General features: G+C 39.1%; 1 protein-coding gene across 4 annotated transcripts; it reads right to left on the bottom strand.

Annotated features, from left to right (window-relative positions):
- Positions 1–381: 381 nt before the first annotated feature.
- Positions 382–27852, bottom strand: pbx4 (pre-B-cell leukemia transcription factor 4). Of its 4 annotated transcripts, XM_085351684.1 has the most exons (10): positions 27060–27852; positions 24861–24974; positions 23287–23360; positions 8371–8615; positions 7683–7873; positions 7379–7514; positions 7024–7180; positions 5333–5430; positions 3623–3709; positions 382–2864 (listed from the first exon to the last, which is right to left on the bottom strand). In XM_085351684.1, the coding sequence occupies exons 1-10, from the start codon at positions 27242–27244 to the stop codon at positions 2775–2777; spliced, it is 1377 nt and encodes a 458-aa protein (XP_085207810.1). In that variant the 5' UTR covers positions 27245–27852; the 3' UTR covers positions 382–2774. The 4 variants fall into 4 exon arrangements, with proteins under 4 accessions (XP_085207810.1, XP_085207811.1, XP_085207808.1 ...); XM_085351685.1 differs by lacking the exon at positions 24861–24974 and having other exon boundaries at positions 5333–5421; XM_085351682.1 differs by lacking the exon at positions 5333–5430 and having other exon boundaries at positions 2799–2864.
- Positions 27853–27972: the final 120 nt, after the last annotated feature.

Raw genomic sequence — 27972 nt, 5'->3', positions numbered from 1 at the left:
TATGGTGTGGCACACAAAAACAGATCTTCAGATTAAATGTAAAACAATTTTTTTCTAACAAAAAACCTGAAAAGCATTGACTCCTGTTTGCAAATTTGCTGTCTGTATTTTTTGAAATTACAGGTATCTACATTTTAGATATAACTGAGAGGCTTATTACAGCTCAAAAGAACCAATTTTGTATTTAAACTGCAATTTTCTGTTTCTTGGAATGTTTTGAGAAGGTAAAAATTTCACCAGAATTGGGGAATATTTGGAAAAGTGACTGTATAACTGAGGAAACTTGGAGGAGATTAAGAAAGGAAGTGGATCCATAAATCAATACATGAAATAAAATGTTTATAACCTCAATTCATACAGTTATCTTTCCACAGCACCAAATACAATTACATTTGTATAGCATACATTTCAACCCAAGTATGTAACAAAAGACCTAAATAATATTTTAAACTGATAGTTATTGTGAATCCTGTGATACAAAGGCCAAAAATAAACAGGCATTTCAACCAAACATCAAAACTTATATACGAAAAAAAGAAAAATTACTGAAACATTACACAAACTGTACAGTGACATCCATTACAACAGGTAGAAAAAGGCGGGGGCGTGATAATTTGGTGTGGCAATAACATTATAAGATACAGTCATATGAACTGCAATGAGTAACAAAACGAGTACTCAGGGTTATCACATGTGATCAGCGTTCAAGCTCAAGTTTTGTTCTGTAACATATGCTTCAAAGTCTTGACTGACACTTAAATCTTCATAAGGCTTTACCTTACTATCAAAAATGCTTTGTTATTCACATAATAGCTAATGTATAAAATAGTTCCAAACAATGAAATCACCCAAAATGTTGCGGGGTTGTCTGAAATGTGGGTTAAGAGTTTTGCTACACCCAGGACTGCCTCTTTTTTGGTAACAGAGGAGAGAGAGAAGCCCTTGCCCAATTGGCCATAGAACTAAAGATAAAATAATTGTAGTTTTACCAGAAGGTATTAAAAGATGGGTAAAAAGGAGAGCATTCCTTCTATGCTCACAATCAAATTACAAGTGTGATACGACACTACTCGCCCCACAACGAAAAGCCCCAAAAATCAAATCAACTGAGGCATGACAACACCACACAGAGAGACACAGATACAAATATAATTCCCTCCTCTCCTCAAACTGAGAAGGTGGCTGTGCACCAACTTTAGAGACACAGAGTAGCATTATTACATTACTGAACTTGATATTTTTGGTTTTGGTACAACAGAAGGTTGTAGTGTGTTGCCTCGGGCTCACAAGCTTAAATGTTTCAAGATTGGGGGGAGATCTCAGCTGAACCCCATCTGGTGTGTGATCGGCTGGTGGAAGCACCCAGTCTCTATGTTTACAAAGGTCAGAGGGCACCAGCCATTTTGACTAAGACATCCCAAGAACACTGTACACACGCCCACAGAGACACACACATCATAGCAATACATGATGCACTTTTTTCCTTTTTGGTCTGACTGTAATAATTATACCCTTTATTTTTTGTTAATAAAAATGAAGCTAAAAACTCGGAAGGTTAAATGAAAACAATATCACGCCTAGAAGTCCTACATGCATGGAAGACAGTCACGTTTCTAAATTCATGACACGTTTTGTCCCAATAACACATCAATGCCCCAAAATCTTTCCACCCTTCTTTTATCGTCATTTAGATGCTTTATTGAGCAAATTTTTGGTGGTGGCTGGTGCATTCTTGGTGAAACAGCATTAGAAAATAGCCTACAATCAAATAAACTAGTGGACAGAAAGCAAGAAGTAAAGTCTACAAGCCATCTACCAACACCCTCTATTGGTTAGCAACAAAAAGGGCTATTAGTTACATCCACTCAACCAAAGATGTTGTCCTCGCTCTGCCCTTTCCTCCTCTTCTCATCAGCCCTATTATCACTTGTCCTGCCTGGTTTAGAACAGTGATCCCCTTAACTACCCTTTTACAGGTAGAGACACCCATAACAAGGATGCTAACTTTTGTGCTTGACACATCTTTTGTCAGCTCACTATGAAAACAACTGTAAAGTTGCAAAGTGTATGTTGTGGAAGGGTCTTTGAAATCTCCAACAGAATGAAACATCGAGCTATAAGGACCAGAAGATACAGTAGTCTCTTGTATTGAGTTGGCAGAAGGTGATCTTTGAGGAAGAGATGTGTTGACGACTACTGGGGCAGCACTTTGGTACGAGCAAGGTGAGCAGAGCTCCCTGGTGATCCGTATCAACAGTTTGGCTGTCAAATGCCAAGGCTTCACGAGATACAGGCAATCACACACAGTTTTCCAAAGCAAAGGGTTAAGTGCAGAGGTCAACAGCACGTGAACAAACTGTAAGTACTGTGTGAAGTTAACGTGCATATACACATAATGTACAGACATCATGATCATCTACACAGCTGGGTGAGTGGTCTTCAGAAATGTCCTTAACAGAACATGTTTTCTCAGCCTCAGTAAACTCCAACCCCCTTTCAAATCTGAGTTACGAAGCGTTGAGCATTAGGGTAGAGCTGAATTCAGAAGAGCTGGATGGAGAAGTCCTCCTAGCTACTGTTCGGCTGTCCTGTGTTCCAGCACAGTGTGTTTATGAAATGCAAATAAAGCCTTGTGTGGCCATCTAGTTGAGTAGAGAGACAAGAAAGTAGTGAAGAGAAAAAAATAAAAAATAAAAAAAATAAAAGAGGGACTGAAGATGGTAGTCAGAGCAAACTGCGGTGGGACTGAAGTGATGGCAGGAAGAGCCAACAGATCAGTTGGAGGTGTCGGAGTGGACACTGCCAGGAGGACCGGGAGGGGAGGTAACCGAGGGGAGGTTGGTGGTGTCCTGCCAGCTGTTAGCCTGCAAAAAGCAACAGAGGAAGGATTCTACATGAGAAGGGAGGTTTTAATAAATAACAGTCTTAATCAGCTACATTTGTGCTTAGTAATCAAAGGATGCATCCGCAAGACAAAATGGTTCAAAGAATAGGGAACCACTTTGTTAAAACACAGTACTGCTTCTTCCTGGTTTTCTGAATGTACTAAGTGAAGGTGCTCAAATCCAGATGCGTAACTCCAGAACATGTTTACAGTAACTCATGTTTTAGCATGTTTTAACTTGCAGTGGGTATTACTGAAGTAATAGAAGTAAAGTTACCAACCTGTTTCTAAAAAAAAAACAATAGGTGCACAACATCAAAACAGAACACACTGATTTGTAAAACATTTAGTTTATGTACAAGTTCAAAACTGAAAAGAACTCTCCACACACACATTTGCAGAAATCAATAAATCCTGGCACATACAACCCCACATTTAATTTAAACTGGAGGGCAAAGCAAAATTTCTCTCTTTCTCTGCTGTTACTTTTCCTGCATGAAGCAAAGTTTATTTTTCTTCTTACATTCATATATTTAGTCATTTTCTTAAGTAACCAAGTCAAAAGCTAAATGAACTGAAACTCAGCGAAAGTGCTTGGATTTCATCGACCTTTAAAAAGTTGACAATTTCAACACAATTAAAATGTTCTATACTTTAAGAGCACTGTACAGAGCAGTATTCAGGCATCCCAAATACTTATTGATCAGCTACACCACATGAGTTTAAGTTGGTACTCACATCCAGGCGATGAGGGGTGTAGAGGCCACTACCTGACAACTCCTCATAGCCGCCCGTCAGGTGTGTAGCAGGGTGCAGGGTATCCACCTGTCAGAGACAAAACATTTAAAACACACACACACAGTTTAGCACAATTAGACAAATATTTTTTCCACAGACTGACCAGTGAAGTTACAGCATCCACAAACCTCTCCTGTAGGCATCAGAGCCAGACTGCACTACTCAAAAATACAGCTCATCTACTACCCTGTTTCAGTGCGAGCACTAAAATTTGCAGCTCACCAATCAGCTTCATGACTCTCCATTAAACCACTTATGGTCTGAATGAAAGACTGCAGCTGAAGCCAAAATGCAGTGCTTTACCTCCTCTTATACTGGTGCTTAACAGAAGAAATCTGTGGATCCATCCAAAACAACAAAATGACAATTCTTTTCACAGACAAGTAACAAGAACAATTCACTTTAATAAAATCTCTTCTGCATCTACGTGAGTATGGTGCACATTACTCCTATGAATTCAACACCTTTTCCAAATGCTAGGATTCTGTATAAAATGCAAATAAAACAGAATGCAATGATTTGCAATAACTAAAATTCTATACAAGTGAAAGTTGAATGAAGATTACATATCACATACTATAATTTGGATTTTTATTGACACGTGGTAAACAAAATGCAGTAAAATGACAAGAAAACCACAAACCAATAAATTTAATTGGCAACAGGTCCCTTAACAGGATATGTGCATGTTTGGAGCAACATGTGCTTCGATCTAAGCAACATCCTTTTCAAGGAAAGCCTTGCTTATTTTGGAAAGACGGTGCCAAGCTACATTGTGCATGAATTACTACAGCTTGGCTCCATAATAAAAGAGTCCAGATGCTGACCTGCCCTGCCCGCAATCCAGATCTGTTACCCATTGAAAATATCTGGCAGAGAACAAACAAAAAAGTAAAATAAAGAACACCCTGAAATGTTGAGCAACTGAAATACTAAAGCAAGCAAAAATGGGTAAACAATTCCTTTTCAAAATTACAGTAACTGGAGAAGAGGTGATGCAATAGTCACAAACATGCCCTGTGTCTCCGTTTCAGCATCTGGCTTGCTGGTTTTGTACAATTCTCAATTAAATATAAGGCTTAAATTGTCTGCTGATATCTGCATTCTGTTTTGTTTACATTTTACATAGTGACCCAGTGTTTTTGGAAATGGGTTTTATATAAAGACACGGGATTTTTGGAACACTTGGGGGAAAACAAGGACTGAAAGGATACTGTGACACACTTGGAAATATAGGACAACCTAGGACAACCTAGACATAGAGAAACAGATGATTAACCAGAGGGACTACAGGATCAATCCCCAGACCTGGTTTGTAGGAATATACCAGCTGCATGAAGACAACTTTGTGAAGAACCCCGATGACCCCACACAGACGTTTCCATATTGAACCGGGTCCTATGCTTGCTGAACATATGACACAAACTACATTGCCTACATTCTCATGAGTAAAGGCAAATGCTCCTCAAGGTTTCCTCTACATAGGTCTGTGTGGAGCAGGAGTCACTGGTGATAAAGACAAAGCCAAGGGGAGGAAATGAGGAGAGGTCAAAAGGAGCTAGCCTAAGGGAAGATATCTGGGGAAGTGGGGTGGCTAGGTTAACAGCATTGAGGGCAACTGCCAACTCCACAGCTGTCCTCAGTGCATACCTGTAGAGAGGGGGCGATGTTGAGACCCTCCCCGTTGAGGGAACGTAGGCCAAGGTAGGTGTCGCTTGTGTGAGATAAGCTGAATGACCCTGGTGACCCTGCAGGCAATGTATATCCAATAGCCAATCAGCCTCACCACGTTGTAATGGACTCAAAAGGTTACCATTGCTCAGGGACAACGCTTTGAAAATCAGGGTCATTGTTACTATTTTCTCATATTTATAAAACCTAAAGGAAGATTCTGCGCAGAATATGCTTCAGTGTCCACTAACTGGTGAAACAGCAAAACATCAACACAAATACCTTTTTGTTTTGAAATAAGTCGGTTTTATTATCTCCATGTGTAATGCCTGCACTAAACCGGTATTTCCACACCACTACAACGGGGCCTTTTGAAAATGTAGCTGACTCAGTTTCAATGTGAAAACTCCAGGATTGCGTTTTAGTCCAGATGGCCTGAAATTTAAAGCTCTGGAAATGATGGCACAGACAGCTGCATTTATCCTGTGTCTTATTAGATGAAATTAAGACGAAATTAAGCCAAAAAGCTCAAATTCAAAAGGAAAATGTATGTTTCAGTACACAGAAGCCCCAAGAAGGGAAGCGATTAAATGAACCAGAGCCTCTACCTAAAAAGGTCCACTTAAGCTGCTTGCATATATAAGTTCAAGAAAAAAAACGAATTAATTATGGGGGACCATTTGTGTCAGTGTATCAACAACATCAAGTATCCTTTCTAATATGCTCTACATCCCTGTAACTTTAAAGTCGCAATGTAAGTATTATCATGTCAGGATCTCTGTACGTACATTAACTATGAAAGTAAAACATTCAACATAGCACAGGTCTGAATACACAAAGTCACAATGACAGACTGTAGATATTAATTGAGAATCTTGCACATAAAATTTTGTACAACACTTCAGACAGGTGAGCGCTCAGAGCCGCATTTTATAAGCTACAGTTTAGTGCTGTCACTACTAGAGTTACGAAATGTACCATCTACATTTTACATGTGTGTATGGATGCAGTCCCATATCTACATATAGAACATATCATTAAAAAATACAAAACTATAAAAAAATACAGCAACTGGGGTAATAATGCATTATGACATAATGCATAACATAATGCATTATGTCATTTCAATATTGCTTACAGAGCATAATATCCTGTAAGTACTGTGGCTCATTCCATTAAAAGGTAATTTATGTTTGAATGACAAAATATAATTACTTAAACAGATTGGTGAAGGAACTGCTCAGAAAATATAAGCATATAGTTTCTTGTAAAATATTTGGATAAGCAAGGTTCTTTAAAAAAATAAACAAGCTGAAGGTATGTGCCCAAATTTTCCAAATGGCACATGCAATTTTCTGTTTCAGAATGTAAAAGTGCATACTATGTTACTGCCTCAATACTGATTATTATAACTAATGTAATATGTACCAGCATACATCCTTCTTTCTATGAGATCATTTCAGAGAACTACAAACACTTAGCGTGGTAGCTGAGTGAGAGCTTATTTGCAGTTTGCATTGTGAATTTTCCTGTGAACCATTATGTCAGTCCACTATACACTCATCCTGTGGTCCAGTTATGCAAGGACAAAAGCTTATACAAAAGGAAGAGAAGCTTGTTAACAAGAAAGGTGAAGCCTATGTGGGTAGAAGAAATGGAGCATGCGGTACCTGAGTTGGGCGTTGCCGGAGAATTAGCCTGGCTGGCCTGCGCCGACACATTGGCCGCATCCACCGCTGTTTTAACTGCGTAGAGGTTCGCTTCCTCCTGAAACTTACCAATATTCTTCTTGTAGCGTATTCTCTTGTTGCCAAACCAATTAGAGACCTGAGGACCAGACAGATGTCATTTGCATTTATTTTATCTGCCGTGCATCTCATCTGTTGGCACCCCCACCCCACAATTGTTTAGTTATTCAGTCTTATTTTACTTATATAAAAAAAAAAATGAACTGGCTAAAATCCTGGATTCAACAACTATATAATCTCTACTCTATACCGGATGACAGTTATGTTGGCAACTCACCTGAGACACAGTGATCCCACACTTCTTGGCAAGTTCCTCCTTGGCTTCCTCACTTGGATAAGGATTAGAAAGGTGGGAGTAGAAATACTCGTTCAGCACCTCCGTAGCTTGCTTGTTAAAGTTACGCCTCTTACGTCTGAGAGACAGAGAAAGAGAGACAGCAAGATAATGACCAGTATCTTTGGAATGTGCATCTGATAAAACAATCATTTCTAAGTGCTCAGATCATTTCTGCCCACAGGAAGGTAACCAGCCAGTCAACACACAGATGATAAACATATCATGTAGACCCACACAGACAGACCTGGCATCAAGGAAGCGTGAGCGCAAAATCATCACAGCCTCACAGGTGCTCTGTTTGAGCTGCATCTGAATGGAGCTGAACTTGCGGTGGATTATGGCCACCATGCGCTCAATCTCCTTGGGAGAGATGGGCCGTGTGCGAGACTGCTCTCTCAGCAGGTTCATTACATGGTTGGTGAACTCACTACAGGCCTGGAACAAAGAGAGAGGAAGGGGGAGAGAGAGCAGTTGAATACTATTGTCAAAAGAAGGACAAAGCACAAATTCTGCCCAGTGCCAGTGGGATCGTTTTGAAGCATCTGCTTTCAGACTACTCTGAATAACAATATAGCATCTGATAATAGAAATTATTAAACAAATACATTCTTTTAAAACAAATATTAGATACTTTGCTCCCGTTTTAATTCCTGTACATTTTTTTCCATGTGGACCTAAAATATATAATTTCCCAGTGCACTAGAAAATAAACTGGACACTTCTTTTGTCCATTGTACTTTTTGTCTATTACACATCACTAGCCCTGTTGAGCAGTTTCACAAATGTATCTTGTTTTTCCAGTTATCTTGTGTTTGACCAAACAACAAACAAAGTCACTTTTCATCTTACGGTCAAGGGTTGCCAAAATGTTTTTTTGTACAAGCAAGGAATGTGTCACATATGCATGTCCCCGATGTGCATTCAGCACAAACCTGCTCATACTTCTCCAGCTCGGAATGATATATCTGGCGGATCTGGGCAAGCTTGGCTCTGTAGTCAGAGTGTTCGATGCTGCTGTCGGTGGGGGAGCCTCCGGCTGCCGCTGCAGCTGCAGCTGCTGCAGCCGATCCGCCGCCCTTTTCTGGTCCTGACACACCCTCCGCTAGCAACATATTGTCCAGCCGCATGATCTGAGGATCTGGGGGGTCCTCCTCCTGCACACCTCGTATACTCAGAACTGGAAAAAAAGAGAGAGACAATGTGATTTAGGCAGATAAGGTTAGCATTTACCTGTCTGAGAAAACACCTGCTAAACTACTCATCTAGATCTAAGAAAACCTGTTGGTTAAAAAACAAACAACAAAAACATACACACACACACACACACACGCAGAGAAAAAGACAGACCATACAATTTTCCAAGCGAAGGTATACTGCTGTGGCTTATAGGAATGCACAGAAAGACAATAAATCACTGCTAAAATTCAAAGAAGTGGAGTACTGTCAAAACCCAGTCACAAGTTTCTCCCCTGAGTCATTGCTATGAATGCCTGACTGAATTCTCAATAAGCCTGAACTTCCTCTAAACCAACAGCAGAGGGCAGTGTGGTCCCTCAGTGGCACACTGCCAGAGATAAGGGCATGAGGCATGGGACCAGTAATAGGAGTGCATGTGCTGTCACTATGAGCCCCAGTGGCCATAAGTATAGTTATCAGTCGCTGCTCTCCACCACTGTATTATACCAGGACCTCTGTCAGCCTGCAGCCATGCTCTCATCTCTCTCTCTCCCCCTCACACATGTGCACAAACACATACTCTCTTAAAGACACCTTTGTTACAGAAAAGTTTTAACTCCAGACAACCATCTTTTCTTCAGAGCCTGGAGCTTTTAACACTTAACTAAATTCAATTTCACTTGCCCCCCCTTTTTTTTTTTTGCCTCTCAATCATTCAACTTCAAAAAGTAAGAGTAGAAACTTGGCACCACAATTTAGTGTCTCGAGCAGAGGTGTGGACTCGAGTCACATGACTTGGACTCGAGTCAGACTCGAGTCATTAATTTTATGACTTTAGACTTGACTTGAAAAAATGTTCTAAGACTTGTGACTTGACTTGGACTTTTACACCAATGACTTGGGACTTGAATTGGACTTGAACCGGTTTACTTGAAAAGACTTGATATTTTACCCCAAATATAAAATTTAACATGCATATTATATAGAGATTGAAAATGTGACGTCATTCACGGGTAGAACCGCAAAGGATTCTGGGAACTCGTGGCAAGCGGTACTAGCGCACGCAGGCTTTCAATTAAAATCAGTTATACAGCGATAAAAAGAAACACAAAAATGTCAAGAAGCTGTTGTATTATTAACTGCAATAGCCGGTCGCATGACAGCCACGGGAAGCCGACGGGTAAAGAGATCGGTTGTTATCGGATTACGTCGTTGAAGAGAAATTGTTCATGTTTCCGAAGTAACAAAGACGCGACGGATGGCCTGGATTGCAGCCATTCAAAGACCAAATATAACGTCCCAGAACACTCCAGCTCACAGGTTAGTCTGCTCCAAGCATTTACACGAAGGTCAGTGTTTTTTAGTAGTTAATACGTCATTTTCATAACATAATTGGTGATATAGGTTACAAGCAAGAACAGAAATTGTCGCGCTATGCTCCTTTGTTTATTGTGCATAAATAGTGAATTGTCCTGACACAATATTGCGTTTCGCTTCTGTTATTATGGTACATTGACAAAAACATATACTTTTATTCACAGGATAAAACAGTTTTTTTGTATCACTAATTGCCCAGTACGATTACAGCATACAATATTATTGTCACTGCTACATTTCTGTGATGGGTACCAGAAATTATTTCCACTACTAATTAATTACCGTTGAGCTCAAAGGTCCTATTAATAAACGGTTAAGGAATGTGTATTTATGACGACAATTTGTGAGACTGGTAAACTTATGATACGTACGATGGTCTTTCGTTCTACACGGTGCATTTCAAGGTCCTGTACCCATCCGTCGGTAAACTGTACCTGGGCTTGTTGCAGTGACCTGAAGTTACTAAACTTCATGAGTGTATGCACTCACTCCAAGAACCGTATAATTATAAATATGCATATAAATATGCTAAGATGAGATAGCTGACTTCATCTAACTAGCAAATGTTGTCCAGGCTACGTTGGTGATACAGTTTTTTTTAATGTGTATGATATTTTTGTCATGCGATTTTAAAGCTGGTCCTACAACCGCATCCAAGAATAACATGCAGCTTATCTCAGAACTGTCGGTGAAAATTATTCTTGGAGCTAGGTTTAATTGAGCTGCATTTTAAAGAGGTGCAATTTCACAATTTGTGTATATTTTCTAAGTTCACTATTTTGTCATGTGTTGAGAAAAACACAGATTTAAAAATTACATGGTCTAATATTTACATTTAGCATATAACTGCAACATTATTTTTTCGTTTGTTTTTTTTAAAGACTCGAAAGGACTTGAAATTCAAAGTTTCAGACTTGTGACTTGACTCGGACTTTTACACCAGTGACTTGAGACTCGACTCTGACTTGCCTGACATTACTTGAGACTTGACTTGAGACTTGAGGATAAAGACTTGAGACTTACTTGAGACTTGCAAAACAATGACTTGGTCCCACCTCTGGTCTCGAGCTGAACGTTTACAAACTGTTACATTTTTTGGGAAATCTTATACATTATATTAATAACAATGCATGAATTAAAGAATCGTTTTTTATTGCTGTGATTAAAAGACTGAATTTAAAAAATAGCTATGAATGCCTATTTGACTTTAAAAGGAAAGAAAAAAAATTCTGACAGCAATTTTTTCTCTTTTAATCTTTTGACCATAAATGATTTAAAAATAAATAAATAAATAAAAATACATTTTCTGTTTCCCATCACTTTAAAGTGAATATTCTGACTGTTGGTCACAGAAATCAAGCCATTTAAGGACATAAAAAAAAAACAAAAAAAAAAACAAACTAAGGAATTATGATGCCCCCCCCCCTCCCTACTACTAATAATCTAACACACCTAAGCTTTTGCACAATAGTAAAATAAATACATTTAAGGTCATATTTACATTATGATTGGAAATATTGATTCATAGTCACATATAAAACCAGTACTGTAACCACATTTATGTTGATCTTTGTAACTTGAGACTAAAGGAAATAAGAAAAAGAAAAAATTGAAAACAGACAAAGTTAACAGGGATTTTAAGGGAGACAGATTCTACGAGTATGGATGATGAGATTAATCCCTGTGGAAACTGAGTGGCATTAGGCACTTGTCTTCCTTAAGGATTACTCTAGTTTGTCAGCGTATCAAAGTTCAGTTCTTATGAGACCTGTGAGTCTTTACTTGGAGTCCTTAAGGGCCGCAATGAAAAACAAGTTTTCCGCAGCTGTGGAGAAGTCAAAGCTAACAAATGACTGGAGCTGTAGTGTAGGGTAACAGATGTGAAGAAATGAGGACAAAAACAGTTTTGCTTAAATTTTCCAAGTGCAATGGAGCAAATGAGTTTTTTTCTTTTTCATAACTTCTTTTTGATAAATGAGTCTGTTCCACCATTTTACAAGGCCGTAAGTAGTCAAGTGTCCAACTTTCCCCATTTCCTACCCTTCACTTTTTTATTTCTTGTTCCTTCTTGCCTTTTTCTTTTCCCTCTGCTTAGGTCTCTTCTCTCTCCAAGGCACATTCCTGCTCTGCTGCTCCCCCATCTCAGGGCTCAGGAATGCAGCAGACCCAGCCGCCTGAACTAATGACCCTGATTCGCCCATCTCTTTCCCTCCTCTTTTTCCTTTCTTTTCTGTAATTCACAAAAGAACTGTACAATTTTTAGCTATGTGAAGTATATCCAAATTGCATATCAATGGCAAGATCTTTTTTGTATCCAATATATTAATGGTTACGCAATTATTAGTGTTGCCTAAGTTTTATGTATGCCGATTATAACTACATAACTATGTGTAGTTATGCTTTGTTCTTTACAGCCCATTTACATAGATGTACAACTGACCTACAGTTAAGAGGGCAACTGTGGCTCTTGAAGCTTCTCACCTCTTTCCCCCTCCCTTTTGCCCCCACTCATTATGGCCCCCCAGCTGTAGCCTAATGCCCCTACATTCCCCTAATTACTCCAATTAAGCTGTGATTATCCAGAATCACACTCATGCACAGTCTAGTGGTCTAGTGGTATTATAGCATCTGTTAAGATGAGTTAAGATACCACGCAGAAGAGAACACCATATGACACAGACACATATAAAGACTTTTTAAAGAATAATTTAAAAAGTCCTTGACTCTGAAGCCACCAATACAACTCGTGAAAACTAGAAACAACAAAGAGTCTTCAGGTCTGAAAGCTGGCTGCATATTAGAACCTAAACAGTGTTTCCATTTGATCAAATGTATCCCAATACCCGACTGGGTCTATTACCGAGAAGCTAAAACTCAGCAGTGCTATAAGTAATAATACTTAAATTCACCTTTAAAAAATAAAAAATAAAAAAATAGTACGACTGCTTAAGGCCCATACGCTGCATTCAAAGATCTTAGAAATCACACTATTATGCACACGTTACCAGCCAAGCTGGGCGGTGTGGTATTGAGAGACGAAGCGAGCAACACATACTATGAAATATTCAGGGTATCCAGCTGGGCTTTCACTGCATACATAATCATTCTCATTTCTGCACAGCCAATGTGGAAATGGTGTGCTGTGCAGACAACACAATATATGAAGTGCTGCAGGTAAGGGTGAACAACCTAACCAGTAGTATAGTGCTGTACATTAACTGTAATGCCTTCCACACATAGGCATAGATAAGGCTTAAACGTAATCAGTATATCATTGCTCAGCTCACAGCACAAGCTTTATCCTTGTCTGTCTTTTCCCTCGCTAGCATCCCCTTTTTCACTCCGTCTCCCCAACACACGTCCCCTCCCCCCTCCCTTTCAGCGCACCCCCCTCCCCACACACACCTCCCCCAGTGCCCCCCACCCCCCTGTTCTCCATTTCAGTCGAGTTCTCCATGTGAGCCGCAATCCCTCATGCTGTCAGCCCCCCCCCTCCTTCTCCCTCTCTCTGTAGACAGACAGGATTAGCATTTTAATTGCATCAGCTCCCTTGGGTATTCTCAGCCTTTCACTGGGAGAGAGCAAGGGAGCGGGAGAGAGAGGAGGATAGAGAAGGGAAAAAAAGGGGGAAAAAAGGTAAGGAGAGAGGGTAGAAGGAGAACCAAGGAGAATTGAAAAAAGGAGTCACAGGAGAAGATATGTGTGCGGGAGAGAAAGAGACAGGGGCCACAAATATACAGAATCCAGAGTACAGAGGTGCTAGAGAGCGAGGGAGCCAGAAAGGGAAAAAAAAGATAGGACTGTGAAAACATCAGTTTTTCCTTTCATTATACGGAATTCAGATAAAGAGAATGGCCCATAGAAAGACTTTTTTTTTTTTTTTACAATGAAAAAAAAAATTGCTACATAAATATGCTAATTTGACTTATAAAAATGCAGAAACAAATCTCAGCACCAGCTCTGGTGTTATGATAGGTAAACCCATGTATAAAAGACTAAAACTGACTGCAAGTGATAAAATAGCACCTGCGTAATAGAAATACAGTGAAGGGAAATAAGAAGTGGGGCCAATCTATCTATTAAACTACTCTTTCACTATTTTATCAGATGAAAAAAAACAAAACCTCTGGGAAAAATAAACTTCTTCTTGAACTACGCATGACACCAAACGGCAGCTGAAAACCCTCCAGGTTGACTGATTTGATTTCCACAAATTATTTATTAAAAAAAAAAAACAACAGTACGGTAAATGCAAGTTTGATGAAACTGGAACAGACTCCTAATTATCTTTTGTTGGATGAGTTTGACTTTCATTCTGCAGAAAAAGAGTGAAATGTACTATTTAAGAGACCAGTTTTCAAACCATGGAATGAAATGCAAACTTTCTATTAATTAAATCCAGATCCCTATATGCAATATGACAAATAGTTACCTGGATGCCAAAAGCAATTTCATTACAAAACCATAGGTTATAATGATTAATGTCAATATTCACACCTAACCTCTTCTCTGTGTGAACCATTTTGATTTACCATGCAATTTTGGTAAAAATATGGGTTGCTCAAAAAGGAAAAAAGAAGACCTGTGTGAACAAAACTGTGCCTTAGGCAGGTTGAAAAATATGGCACTCAAACTGTAAAACTAGCATTAAAAATGAATCACTTCCCTGCTGAGTTTTATGCTAAATGGGCGATGTATAAAAAAACAAAAGTGAAAGTGTAGTTTTACACAAAAATATTCAGTTATTCTTCTAAAAAGGAAACGTTTTGTACTATTCAGTAATTTTAAGTTTTTTCAGATACAGGATTAATCCTGTAATCGAGTGAGTGATGGCATTTTTTCCATTAGGTCATATGTTACACTTACCTCAAATTTCTTCACAACTAAATTCAAGTAAACCCACAACAGCCTTTGACAAGACATGGATATGCTTAATGCAACTAGAGCTATATTTGACCAAAGAAAACCAGACTTGACCAAAACTGAACCTACTCCTCAATTAAGTGTGCTCTACCTGATTTATTTACAACAATATTATTACAATTAATATTTCAGTCTTGGCATTTTATACTGAAGTTGAACTTACCAGTTTGTTTGAAAGTTTACACTTGGCTTTTTGATCATATTAACAAAATTCATCACACCATTGGCTTCTTTGACAAATTGTGAATTGTTTGGATTTAAATCAAATTATTGATTAAGTAAAAGGAATTAACTACATTTGAAGCTAATACAAAGAGCTAGATATAAGTTGTGAAAACATTAAAATGTTAATAAAAACCATTCGTCTCCAAAACAATCAGGTTTTTTAGGAAGCTGAACAACTTAAAAACATAGGCTGTGCATACAACAACCTGTTGTGCTGCCAGCAATGCATAAATATGTTTTGCTACACTTAATTTATCCTGGTGTGATGGCTACGTAGAGCCTATGGCGTAGCCTCGGCAAATGGCCAATGCCATTGCCAGTATTTGTACCTGTGCAAACTGTGGACGTGGTGAGTATAGTTACATTTCCAGGGAAGTGAAGTCAGGTTACAGTTGCGACATACCTACACTTTTCTACACATTTTACACAGGAGTATAAATCCTCTCTTTACCTCACCCATTCAAACCCAAAGTTTAGCTATTAAAAATAAGTAAATGCTAGCAGGTACGGCCTGGCTTTCCAAACATTAAACCTGAACTCTGATTGTTTTGTTTTTTTTAACTAAGAGATTTAAATGAGAGAGATGGTGATTTAAGTTTGTTCAATCAACTAAGTGTATGCAACCCGCAGATATGTTTCTGTGTGGGTGATAAGAAAAGAGAAAAGAAAAAAAAAAGAAAAAAAGAGAGAGATATACAAACTACATTTTAAAACCATTGAAGTGAGAAATATAATACAGAATAATATGAGGTTTTCTTCAATAATGAATGGCAGGTTTTCTTCTGTTACTCTAACAGCTGGCACAAAGTTTACGTTTTTATGGAATGAAAAATCTATTTTTAAAAATCTTTTTAGATTTTAAAAGAAGTAAAAAAAAGAAAAAGCTTTCTGCAAGAAGCCCCTAGCTAAACTGTGATTGCAACTTTTACAGACTGACCAGGGTGCTCCTTCGGACATGAAACTGACACGTTCAGATGCCATCAGATTAATAGAAAGGAGTGCATGTCTGAATGGGGCTTTAATGAGCCCAATCCATAGTCCATTTATACTTTAAGCAGCTCACACTAATCAGCATCTGTTTGGGTAGTTTACAAGAGTCCTGTAGCACACAGCCCCCCACACTGACACAAACACACACTGAGAGGTAAGCATTTAAAGTAAACACTGTGGTTTTACGAAGGTGTGAATTGGAGAATTCACACCTTTAGCAAACAACACTTCAGTCCAACACATCATCAATCAGCCCTTAATTAACTAAACAGAGAGGCTTGGACAAGGACAACAACAAATGCAACACAAACACTGAAGGATATCAATTGTGTTGTCCCTTAATGAAAGATCAACAAAGCTTTTCTTTCTCTAAAATCTATATTTGTATTTTAGGTAAATAATGAAATTAATTTCCGTGACAACAATTACAAGCGTAAAAATTTTTTTTTATATTGTATATATCTTAATCTGAAATATCAACTGTCAGAGCTGGACAATGTAACAAATTTGAATGTAATCAATGTTATGGCTTCCAACGACTATGAAGACAAGAAAATTGGGACTAACTATTGCTTTTTTGGCTTTTCAACACAATGCACTCATTTTGTTTTGAGTTATTAATCAAGCACAAGCATTTCCTGGTACATTTTAGTTCCTACCCAAAAATCCAATGATTATGAAGAGATCAAAAAGATCTATTTAGAAGAAGAAGAAAAAATCTACAAGGTTTCTACAGATGAATCTGTGAATCATTAACAGTTGTCTGTAATTGCTTTGGTCTCCAGATTTCCATGTTTTACTCCAATTTCAACACTGTCCAAATGAGTTATTAATTGGCCATCTCCCTACCAGCATAAAGGTCAAGGAATCCCTTTGTTAAAACAATCGATAATCATGTAAACTAACTAAGATTACAACTATTCACCAACTTTTGGCATAACAGAGCAGTCATGCTTAGAGATCCAGAGATAAATTTTCAGTCCTTCAAATGTTTGCATGCTGAACAGCTGAAATAATCGAAATTTTTGAGGTCAGTCTGGTTTGTTACCCAACTATCACCACAAAACATTGTTTATTGTACATATTTATGATTTCAGGGGGAGGGATGTGCGTTCCATCTCTGCTTTAAGCTTATGCCGATAACACAGACATTAAACAAGCAGACTGTGAGATGCAGTAGGTATACTGGTATTTTCTCACAGCTAGTTATCTGACAAAGCGTGAATTAAACTTCCAGCACAGTTTGTAACCAAACTGAGCTGTTATAGGAATGAATAATACAAGATGTTTTTCTAGACAACATTTTATTGGCAATAAGGTACAATACCTAAAATCTGTAATGTTTAAAGTGCATATTAAGCACAAGCGAGCAGCTGTAATTACATCTCTAATATATCCTGAGTCCAATGCATTTCTGCACATAACAAAAGACAGACATGGAAGAAAAATTTTCTAAATGTCACAGGAGGAAGAGGAGGATGACGAAGAGCACCTAAGCAGGAGGCTTGTTATAGCACTGCTAGGATCTTTCCCCAGTCAACTCTCATCAGGCCAGCTGCCTCCTGTGCTCATTAGCACAGACTCTTAAGGAGCTCCTAAAGACTTTGTGAAAAATGAACGCTCATTTGAGAGGTCGTTAATTTGCACTGTTATGCAAATTAGGTGGCAATTAAGCGATAGATCAGAAGAGCAGTGCCCATTTATAACAAGTGAACAAGCATTATGACACAGTCAGATGGTGCTAGAGCGAAGTGAGGCTACATGGTTAGTCTGAACAGGTTCAAAGTTCCACCCTTGTGAGGAACAAAACCACTGTACCTATAATATGTTTGGCTGGTCACGATAAGAATATAGCAATGGGTTTTACAGCACTATGGATTGAGTCTGTTAACCTGCACGCACAAAGATTAGTCTACATTACAACCTGATACTGAAGCGCATACCAATCATGTTCCCAGAATATGGCTTTAATATACATTAACCAACAGTGGTACAATAACTAGCTACACTAATGAAGGCAGCATCCCAATGCATATTGCTAATCTAGGGTGGAACGCATAGCCCCTCCCTCTACCAGCCCTGATGTTTCTATTTCTCCTCTGCATTTATGACATGGTGTGAAATATACAAACATACTGTCTGGGACAGCAATGAGCACTGCTGCAGAGGGGTGGAAGGCACCCATCAATTGTAATTAATTGTTAATTAGTCAGGATTAGGAACTGGGCTCTGACACTCTCCCACCCCACCACCACCAAACTAGTGCAATCCAGCTGAGACCACATTTACATATCTTTAATTAAAGAGATGCCAGCTTCCTTTAAGAGCAAACCCTAAAAGAAAAGTAAGGCGCAGGCATGCTGAGAGGGAGGGCAGATGAGAGGTAGGAGACTTCCCTGTTAATGATCCTCAACAAACACTGATGGGTTACCTTGTTTGGCATAAAACTGATTCTGGGAACTAGCATGGCCTGTTACCAATATTGAAGTAATTACAAGTGTTTCGTTTCAGCAGCAGTTCTACCGGTTATCTCGCTTCAAACAAAAACAAACTAAACATAGTAGTCTTAACAGCAAAGCATTTGGCGAAATGCTTGATCTGTGTTGTCCAATGGTCTCAACTTTTCCAATAAACCCACTGTTCTGGCCATAATGTGTAAATTGTGTTATTAAAACAAAACAACAAAGCACACTCAACCCAGAAAAAAGGGGTACATCCACTAGAGAAAATTCTCATTTCCACCAAAGAGAAACCACTCCCACTGGTGACAACTCTGTCAGAAGGGCCTTCAGAGGGGGAAAAAAAGAAAAGAAAACATACACTGAGAAGTCCATTGGCCCGCACACCATTAGGCCTCTGCTGAAGGTTGGAGAGCTCTGACTCCCCAGTTAGAGTTAGGCTATGTGCGTGTGGGGTGGGGGTGTCTGTCAGGGCCAGGGGTCTGTGTGATATTAGCCGTCTGCCAATCTGGCTTGGGGAATGGACACCAAGTAATTACTCCTTCTCTTACTGCCTCATCAATCTCCCTGTATCGCTCCTGCACCCCCTCAACACACACCCTTATCTTTTTTCATCCTTTTCTGCAAATGAGCCAGGCAAAGAAAAAAACAAAACAATTGAGTGGCAGGACAACACAAATCAAAGCAGATTCCTGAAAAGCCCATCTAATAGTCCTGTACTAATGCATAGTGAAGGTAACTATGAAACAGACTTTTTAAAAGAGAAATCACTGATTTTTTTTGATCAAGTGAGAAAGAAGTTCACCTATTCTCTTTTCAGATTGGACAGATGATAGAACTGAAAATGTAAATTTGGTAGTTTCACCTACATTACATTTTAGTCACAATCAATTTCTTATCTTCTTAATGCTTTTGAGTTTAAAAGATGCATGCTTCTCCTCATAAAAAATAATGAAATGCTTCCCTCAGGTTTCTAACAACACATAAAATGTTATGGCTGTTCAAAAATGGGCTCTCTGAAAACTAATAATAATTAAGTCTCTTTAATGAGGCATGGTATTCACTAGACTTTGAAGAACTGTACTCAGTCTGTAGAATACAAACATATAAATCATTCATGTGGTTCTAAAAGGGATTTTCCTTTACAATAATGGGAATATTACCAACTTGATTACACCACTGTGTGACATTCTGTTGTTAGATTTTATGCATGGCCAGGTCCAAAACAAAAAGTTTTTAAAATTAAAGTTAGATTTCTCAAGTTTATAAGGTGTTTAGCCCGGTGGCAAATAAACGTGTAACAACTATGTGCGACATTTACTTGTGTTGTTTCAGTGTTTTTACAACAACAACAAACAGGTCATAATTCACTTAATATGTCAGTGGGTCCATTTGGATTGTGAAATGACATTGTAATGCAAAGAAGTACCTTGAATAATGCAAATAAATTGAAGGTAATAATTTAATTAATGAATTAAAGGACTCTCGCCCGATGACTGACTGAGGCACAAACACTGCACTGGTGTGTCATAAGTTATAGGTAAAAGATAAGGCATGAACAACTTTAACAGTTTATTAAATACCTTAAGAGCTCTGGAAAGAACAACAATAATTATAAACATGGGCATGAGTTATAAAATGCCTGAAAATTAAGACTCTATTCTAAAAATGGAGTGACTAAAAAGTTGTTGTTTTTTTAAATGTGCAGGAAAATGGATTGGAAATGTGGCAGAGCCAAGCACCAATTAACCGGTTCCCATAACGCATTGTTTGAATACTGGCACAACTGGGCACGTACCAGAGTAACCGGCTCAGGTTAGCATCACACTGGCTAATAAACTTGATGTTAAATCCTTTTTGTTGTTGCTGAAAGGATTGATGGCCCATAAGATTTGATAATAGATACTTGCATATGATTCACATCCATTAGGGCCAACAATTAGGGGCCAGCAATTTCAGTCTTAGCCAGGTAGGATGGTAGTTAGCTTCTTATAAATGGTGGCAAACTAACTCATGGCACTATGCCACAGAGTTGTTTATCAGACAGCTTATCAACAAGAGTGGCAAGTGTTGGAGTGTGAACTTGTCCAAGTGAGTGGGAGGAGGGAGAGGCTCATTATACCGCTGTGTTGTCTCCAAGCCTAAAAACTATACAGCTCAAATTTCACTTGAAACTCTATTTTTGTTTTCATTTAAAACATTTCCAAAAATAAACAACGTGAATGTTCATGCTTGAAAAACAGGGACTTAAGAAGGTTATCAAAACAGAGTGAGTGACAGATTCACTGTTGTCATGTGTAAAGCACAAGGAATGCATAAAAGTGAGGAGAAATGCCTGAAACATGCCCGAACTGAATTTAAAAAAAAAAAAAAACTTCTGAGAGTGAACTGCAGTAGCTTGTGAGAGATTTTGGCATAAGCTGTCCCATTGCACCAAGAGCTATTTTTACAGCAAATACCCATGAGAGCAAGGGGGAACAGAACTGAGTTGAAGCAAAGCCACTGGTTCTCAACTTTGATAATTTCTAGTCTCTTTCCAAGTGCTTTAATATCTTTTTTTTAAGTGTATCTTTAAAAAAGTATTAACAAGAATCAAATTTCACACAGACGGAGGTCATGTTTAATGTGAGAGCTCAGGACAACGCATGCACTGTTGAAAATAAGGGGTGTTTTGGGGTGGTGGCGGTGGGAGGGTGGGGGATACTGGCATTTGCGCAGAACATTTCCTTTACAATGAAAACAATCTAACCAACTGCAGCACTCAAAGGAATTCACCTCCCATCCCCCATGCCCCACCTCCCCTCCTCCACCACCACCATTACATTACCATATCAAAGCCCCGAGTTCAGAGCAAGTCTTCTCTTTCAAGAATGGGAGCGAGGCAGAGAGCGGGAGGGGGAGAGGACAAGACCGAGGCAGTAGGAGTAGACCCAAGACTGAGTTCGCTTTTATCCCTCTTTGGTGTGCGAGTATATGTGCAAGGGAGACAGAGTGTGTATGCGGGTGTGCCAGCTCAAGTCTATGTTTGTTAGCAAGAAAACACTGTAGAAAAATCAGTGGAGATACTAAAGGACTACTGACTGAGTCTTTCACAAGCTGCAATGAAGAGAAGTCAATTCACATTCCAGAGGCAGACAATGGGGCCTACAGGGGGTCTGAGTAGCAGTGAAATGCCAAAGCAGGTACACAGTGCAGTTAGGAGGGCACTTTGTGGCAGATGGCCAGCAGAGTACAGGCAAAGCCACAGATCTCTATTTCTCTTTGGTGCCATATTCACCTCAAGCATTAATCTATTGTTAACCTACCCTTATTCCTTGGTCTGTTTTTCTGCTCAGTTTACTGTACAAGTACTCATAGACCCTCTCTGTAGTTTGCAGGGAGACTAAATGTGAAAATCAAAGTGAATGGCATTAGGGTAAATAAGACCACTGGTTGCCTGGGAAACAGTGTACCCTGCCCCACTCACTCAAGCCTAGCCTTTACTTTTCTCCAATCACTGGAGAGCAATAATACATTATTGACAGAGGGCCACAACAGGCAGCAGTGCAGCATTTTCAAATTGTATTTGAACAACAGAGGCTTACAGTTAAAAGATACACAAAGACAGAGACAGAGAGAAAAGCATACAGAACACACGAAGGGAGAGAAACTGACAGAGAGAGTCAAGGGGAGAAGATTCGAAAACCCACACCATTCAAACTAACATAACCATCAATCTGCCATCCATCCCTGGCCTCCTCCTTTGAACGACACTAAAATCTGTCAGATAGCTGACTGGAATAGCTAACAAGATGAGAATAAGCAGCGTGTTTACTTTGAATACACATATACGTAGGTAATAATTTGCATCAGATTATGTGTATTTTAAAGTCAGCATTATTTGTTAAGATGGTGTCACAGTAGTAGCTTTTTAATGTTGTGTTTGGGTAAGAGTACTGCATTTATATGCATAGCAATTTATTCCAAATATACAATTACCCTACACTGTGTGGTGTAGCAGTTTTTATATAGTGGTGTAGAGAAGAAAATCTTTGTACTGAAACGGCATAACAATTTGACTGTAAAGCAATAACCCCTGTGAAGTTTTTCATATCTGCCGGCTTCTGAACAGCTGTGCATAAGCTTTCTATCTGGAACAGGTTTGATTATTTAAACGCAATATAGTGGTTTGTACTAGTAGTACTTGTAGGTGTTTTCCATGCCTTAATATAACAAACATTGTTGACATCAAATCAACTGAGACCATTTTTTGTCCCAAATGTTTATCATCTGGGAACTTACCAAAATGTAAAACTGTGACTGTGTTGCCACAGATGAAACGTGGTAACCAAGTTACAGTCCAATAAGTAAGATAACAGTTGTTAGCATGTTCTGCAAAAGGTTCTGCAGGACTCAAGTTTCAAAGGCACTAATCCACTAAGAATAGTTTCAGCTGGTCAGAGCAAAGTCTGGACGGTAGCCAAAAATAGGTTGAAGAAACTGTAAATACAAGGCCGGAACATACAACACTAAAGCACACATAACACACACACAATGTGTGTTTAATACCTGACAATAAATACTATCAATACAGTTGTGTATGGCACCATTATAACAATAACTTGGTGCTGGGGAATCTGGAAAAGATGCACTACATCTCAACACTGCTACAATTTGTGCAGAGTGGAGAACACAGTAAGGAGTGAAGTAGAAACTTACCCGTCTTCTCTTTGATCTCACAGAGAACACTGAAGAGGGCTGGCTTCATTCTGTGACAGTTCAGGGCATGCTTCCTGTAAAAGAGAAGAGGGAATAAGAGGGGGAGAGAGCGAGGAGGATTACAATAAACAGACCTCCATCTCAAGTCATTCCATGTCCTCCTCTATAAAACAGGTAGAGGAGCTGTATGTATTATGAATAGAGCATTTCAAGAATGCCATGCAACTCAGCGGGACAGAGTCATATTGTTTAAAGGCATTTTCAGTAGCCAAATGCATTTGTCGGTGCAAAAAACATTCCTGATGCATCAATCCGAACTAGCAAGAGTAATGTTGTCATTTGAATGCTTTGCACTATGGGGCAGGTAATGATGCCAAACCTCAAGGTCATCATTACTGAGCACCAGATTTCAGAGTTAATACACACTAATCTAATTTCTTCCTCTTAGAGAAATACTTGTTCCATGATAGTAGACAGTGAGTTGATAGAGATGACTAGGATTAAAATGCAATTTTAATTTAATCAAAGGCATTCTCTTTATTGCCAGACAGGCTAACGGCAATTAAATGAGATAAGGCAAAACTTCTACACTTCAATGTAATCAAATAATCAAAACACCTCAGCAACAGAATTTCCTGCCAAAAAACATCCATGCACCCACACACACACCCATACAGCTCATTAAAAACTGCAAGGATGGAGAAAAGCCCTGATCCTACTACGACCCTAAATGACTTTACACCATTGTTTCATATCTAAACTCTTTTACTGGCAGTGTACAATTAGTGTACAGAAAGAGTGAGTCTGTTAGTTGCTGAGCGAATATGGAGCTATAGTTCAAAAGTTTGTATTCTTTTCCCCACGCATCTGTAATTAACAAAAACATGTTAATTACAGTAAGCATGCAATAGACTACTGTGCCCTGTTAATCAAGTTGAGATGGTCATGGAGGTGTTCTTAATGCCCCCCTCAGTGCTCTTGCAATATTTAATTATCTTGGAATAATGGCTGTAAATTTGTGCACCCTGTGTATTTTTAAAGATTTGACCTATAAATTAATAAATCCATTTGGATGTGCTCAATGGGGAGTTCCACAAATCACCACAGTTACCATTTATAGTAAAAATGGGTTTAAATAGCAACAATGTTGATATGCAATTACATGAGCAATATACAGTTAATTTAGGTGATAAACAGCAAAGTCAACATGAAGTCTGTTAATAATGAGAATGAATTATGATCCTCCTTATAATAAAGAAATAAAGCATTTCTTTCCATACAACATCACTGATGACACATTCAAAACAACCACATATGAATATGATTTGGCTACACCTGACCTCAACACCAATTCCAGTTGTGAATCTTCACTGCAGTATTAATGAGGGGACTAGAAAATAGTGCACCCACTGTGCAAGCTGTTATATGTGTAAGGTATGTGTCTAGCACTAAATGTGTAATTTTATCCACCAATTCAGTCACTGCTGGATTTGAGTTGGGGGGAGGGCTGCCTTCAGCATGGTGGGTATGAGCACGAGGGGGAGAAGGGGGTGCTCATGCGGTCCTGTACTGACCTGTGCTGGAAGTTGAGTGGCAGGCCACCCCCTGCCATGCCCCCCCCTGCTCTCCCTCCCTCTGTGGGGTCGTCTGATCCACCCCAATGCGCCGGCGATTCCTCTGGCCAGTATCTGAACATATGGCGACAGGGTGAGAGGATGAGGGTGGATGGTGCGCAGGAAGTGTACTCTGCAACACCGAGTTCTTGCACTGCCCTGGCCACTCCCCATCCCAACACACTGCCACCCTGCATGACAGGGACGTCATGATCACATGCGAGCCCCCTCAGTAATTAGTGGATCATAACTGAAGGAATGATAGATGTGTGGGCGGCAAACTTTTTCAAAGTTAAGAATTATGTTGATAACAGCCATGGCATCTGCTCTGTATTAACAAATCTATGTGTATCAACATGGTCTGTGTTAGCCTGAATCTGATTATGATTTAGTCTGTTACGTGAGATGTAAAATAGAAAACAGCCAAACAAATACAGACTAACTGCAAGCAAGACTGTCAGTTAATGTTGAGCATACGGTTCTGAAGGTGTTTTATCCTCAGAAACGCCAGACTGTTATTAGCAGGAGTTTAGATCAATACAAGCACACAGGCAGGGACACCTCTGGCACTTCCGCAAGCAGCCACACCTTTAATTTATTTTTCAGAAAACCCTGTTAACACCTCAAAATAATTGTGTTACATGATTTCCAAAACTATATTTGGCTTTTTAAATACAAATACTCATTTTAGACATTATCTTACAGAAAACGACTCAACCTTTTTAAAATTTCAACAAAAATTCTAAGTTGAAGAAACAAAGTAGGAAGGGAAAAAAATTTAACCTTAAAAAGGAAAAACGAATGTAAAAATGTTTGAATTAATGAAGTGAAGCCCAATTAAGTCTTCAAACTTTTAGTGAAGAAAGGTGATATCCCAATGATCATAGGCTGCCAGTACAGCATCATCCCTCCCCCTCACCACCATCTCATTAATAGAAACTCGATTTGCGGACAGCTGCACTCGCGTACACATTATAGGAGAATTGATTGCACCCAGCACACAATGAAAAGGATGAACACCAGGGAGGGAGGGAGTGAAAGAGGAGTGAATTAATTAAGAGAACCAGGTGGTCAAATGTTGGGTGGAAAATCACTAGCTAATGACACATCACACTGTGGCCACAGTGTTGCAGTGGACGATTGCCTATTGTTGAAATACTGACGCTTCTTTTGAAACTGACCTTGTGCTCCTCAAGCCACATGGCAAATGAGTGTGGGTCAGTCACTCAGTGCAACGCACCATTTCTATAGGAATCATGCTTAAAAAGATACCTCTAACACAAACATCATTTGATGCATCATTTCAATGAGTAATTGCTGTCACAGACGGCACTTGGCTAGTCTGTAAAATTGACTAATCCTTTACCTTAATTTATCCACTCATTTGCACTTCAATACCCAATTTTACTGACACTAATTTGATGTAAACAACATTTCAGATACATACAGATAATTATTCTAACCTAATTTAGAATAGTAATGTTTAAAATGCACAAAAGATTTGGCATCATAACCAGAAGACATAATTACACTTAACTATGGCAACTTGCAAAAAATCCACCATCTTAAAAACCATTTTTACTTTTGATAATTCTGCGCCATCGATTCATAAATTTTCCTAAGATGCAGTGGGCAGAGGGTTTTTATATATAAACATATAAAGTTATTACAAAGTATATTTCAAGTTATTTTAAAACAATTTTTCCATACAACGAAAGTACAGGTAAGGCTGCACCAAAGTGTCTATGTGTGCGTTTTAAACGGCAACGACTGACCCAGAAATGGGGTAGTTCTTAAATCTGATACTTCATTGATTACCCAGTTAAGATTAACGATAGCCCCCTAACGTTATTTTAACCATATGGGCATGTATACAAACTACAGTTTGAAAAAACAAAACAAAAAAGCCAATCTGAAGTAACAAAGAGCTTCTAACAAACTACAACACTGTAATGAGACTATTCGAGAGATATTCTAAATGTACTTTAACGTTACTGCTTTAGCTGCAAAATACACTGTAACGTGAAGTTGCATTAATGTTGCAATTACGCATTACCTTACGTGAATGTTTCACACAAACAAATGAACCTAAAAACGAAGACATACAACTCACTTTAGCTTAGCTATCATGTGTGGAAAATGGCTCTTCGGTTGTCTTACCTGGCCTGTGCTTCGTCCAGGCTTTCGTCAGTGATGGCCATTATTTGCTGTAGGATATCCCCTATGTCTTGTTGAGGCTGACCGAGGGACTGTTGTTTTCTGACCGAGTCTGGGTCACCAACATCGGCTTGTGCTAGTCCACCTAGTCCGGTGAGACCCGTCATCATCCTGGTCTGGTCATCCATACTTTCAAAGGAAACTCGCCGTTTTCCTCCGTCGAAGAATACACACAAATAGCTAGCCTATTAGCTAGCCAGCAAAGTATTTTCTACGACAAATCATACAACACCGCTTACGGTACCGACAGTGACGATCAGCAAATAATTGGGGACTGTTGTCATAAAACAGACTATACAAATACGCTTTACATTCGTTTGTCTTTCCCCCCCTCCAGTCAATAAACGCGGCCAGGCTAAAGTTAGCTAACCACCGACTGAAAAGCAGCTAGGTTAGTAGCTGTAGCCCAGCAGAAAAGCAGCAGCAGGGACACACATGCACAGACTGTGTGAGCTTGCCAACAGCGTCTCGCACATTGTCGGAAAAAATGTAAAGCGAAAAAATAAAAGCACGGACGGACACGCGGGTATTAAAAATAAAATCCACCAATTCAAGAAAAAACAAAACAGGATTAATAGAGTTTCAGATCATGTAGCTCCAATCCGAAATCTCCTATCAAAACAGACTACGGTTTGCCATTGTTGTTGATGTCGCGCGAGTACGTGGGATGTTCTTATCTGCGCGAGTGGTGTGAGTCGCCTTGACCATTAAACTCATAGCACCACAGAGTGCGAGCTAGCGGGTGGGTCCATTAGCAGCCCATATAGTACAACAGGAACGAAAGCTAATGATATAGATAACCTCACTACACTGCCACATTACATTTAAAGCACATGCTTCCAGATACTAGAACTGG

This window comes from Diplotaxodon limnothrissa, linkage group LG4, assembly GCF_057381915.1.
Source record: "Diplotaxodon limnothrissa isolate DT_005_m linkage group LG4, D_limnothrissa_male_GT1.1, whole genome shotgun sequence".
NCBI classification, from domain to species: domain Eukaryota; kingdom Metazoa; phylum Chordata; class Actinopteri; order Cichliformes; family Cichlidae; genus Diplotaxodon; species Diplotaxodon limnothrissa.
Note: the sequence above shows the minus strand (reverse complement) of the source record. Positions and strands in the feature narration are given on the sequence as shown.

Coding starts and splice junctions, on each gene's coding strand:
- pbx4 (XM_085351684.1), bottom strand. CDS start 27,244: ATGGATGACCAGACCAGGATGATGACGGGTCTCACCGGACTAGGTGGA. Junction 24,975..27,059: donor CTGGACGAAGCACAGGCCAG/GTAAGACAACCG, acceptor CCATATGTTCAG/ATACTGGCCAGAGGAATCGC. Junction 2,865..3,622: donor ACACCCCTCATCGCCTGGAT/GTGAGTACCAAC, acceptor TGCTTTTTGCAG/GCTAACAGCTGGCAGGACAC.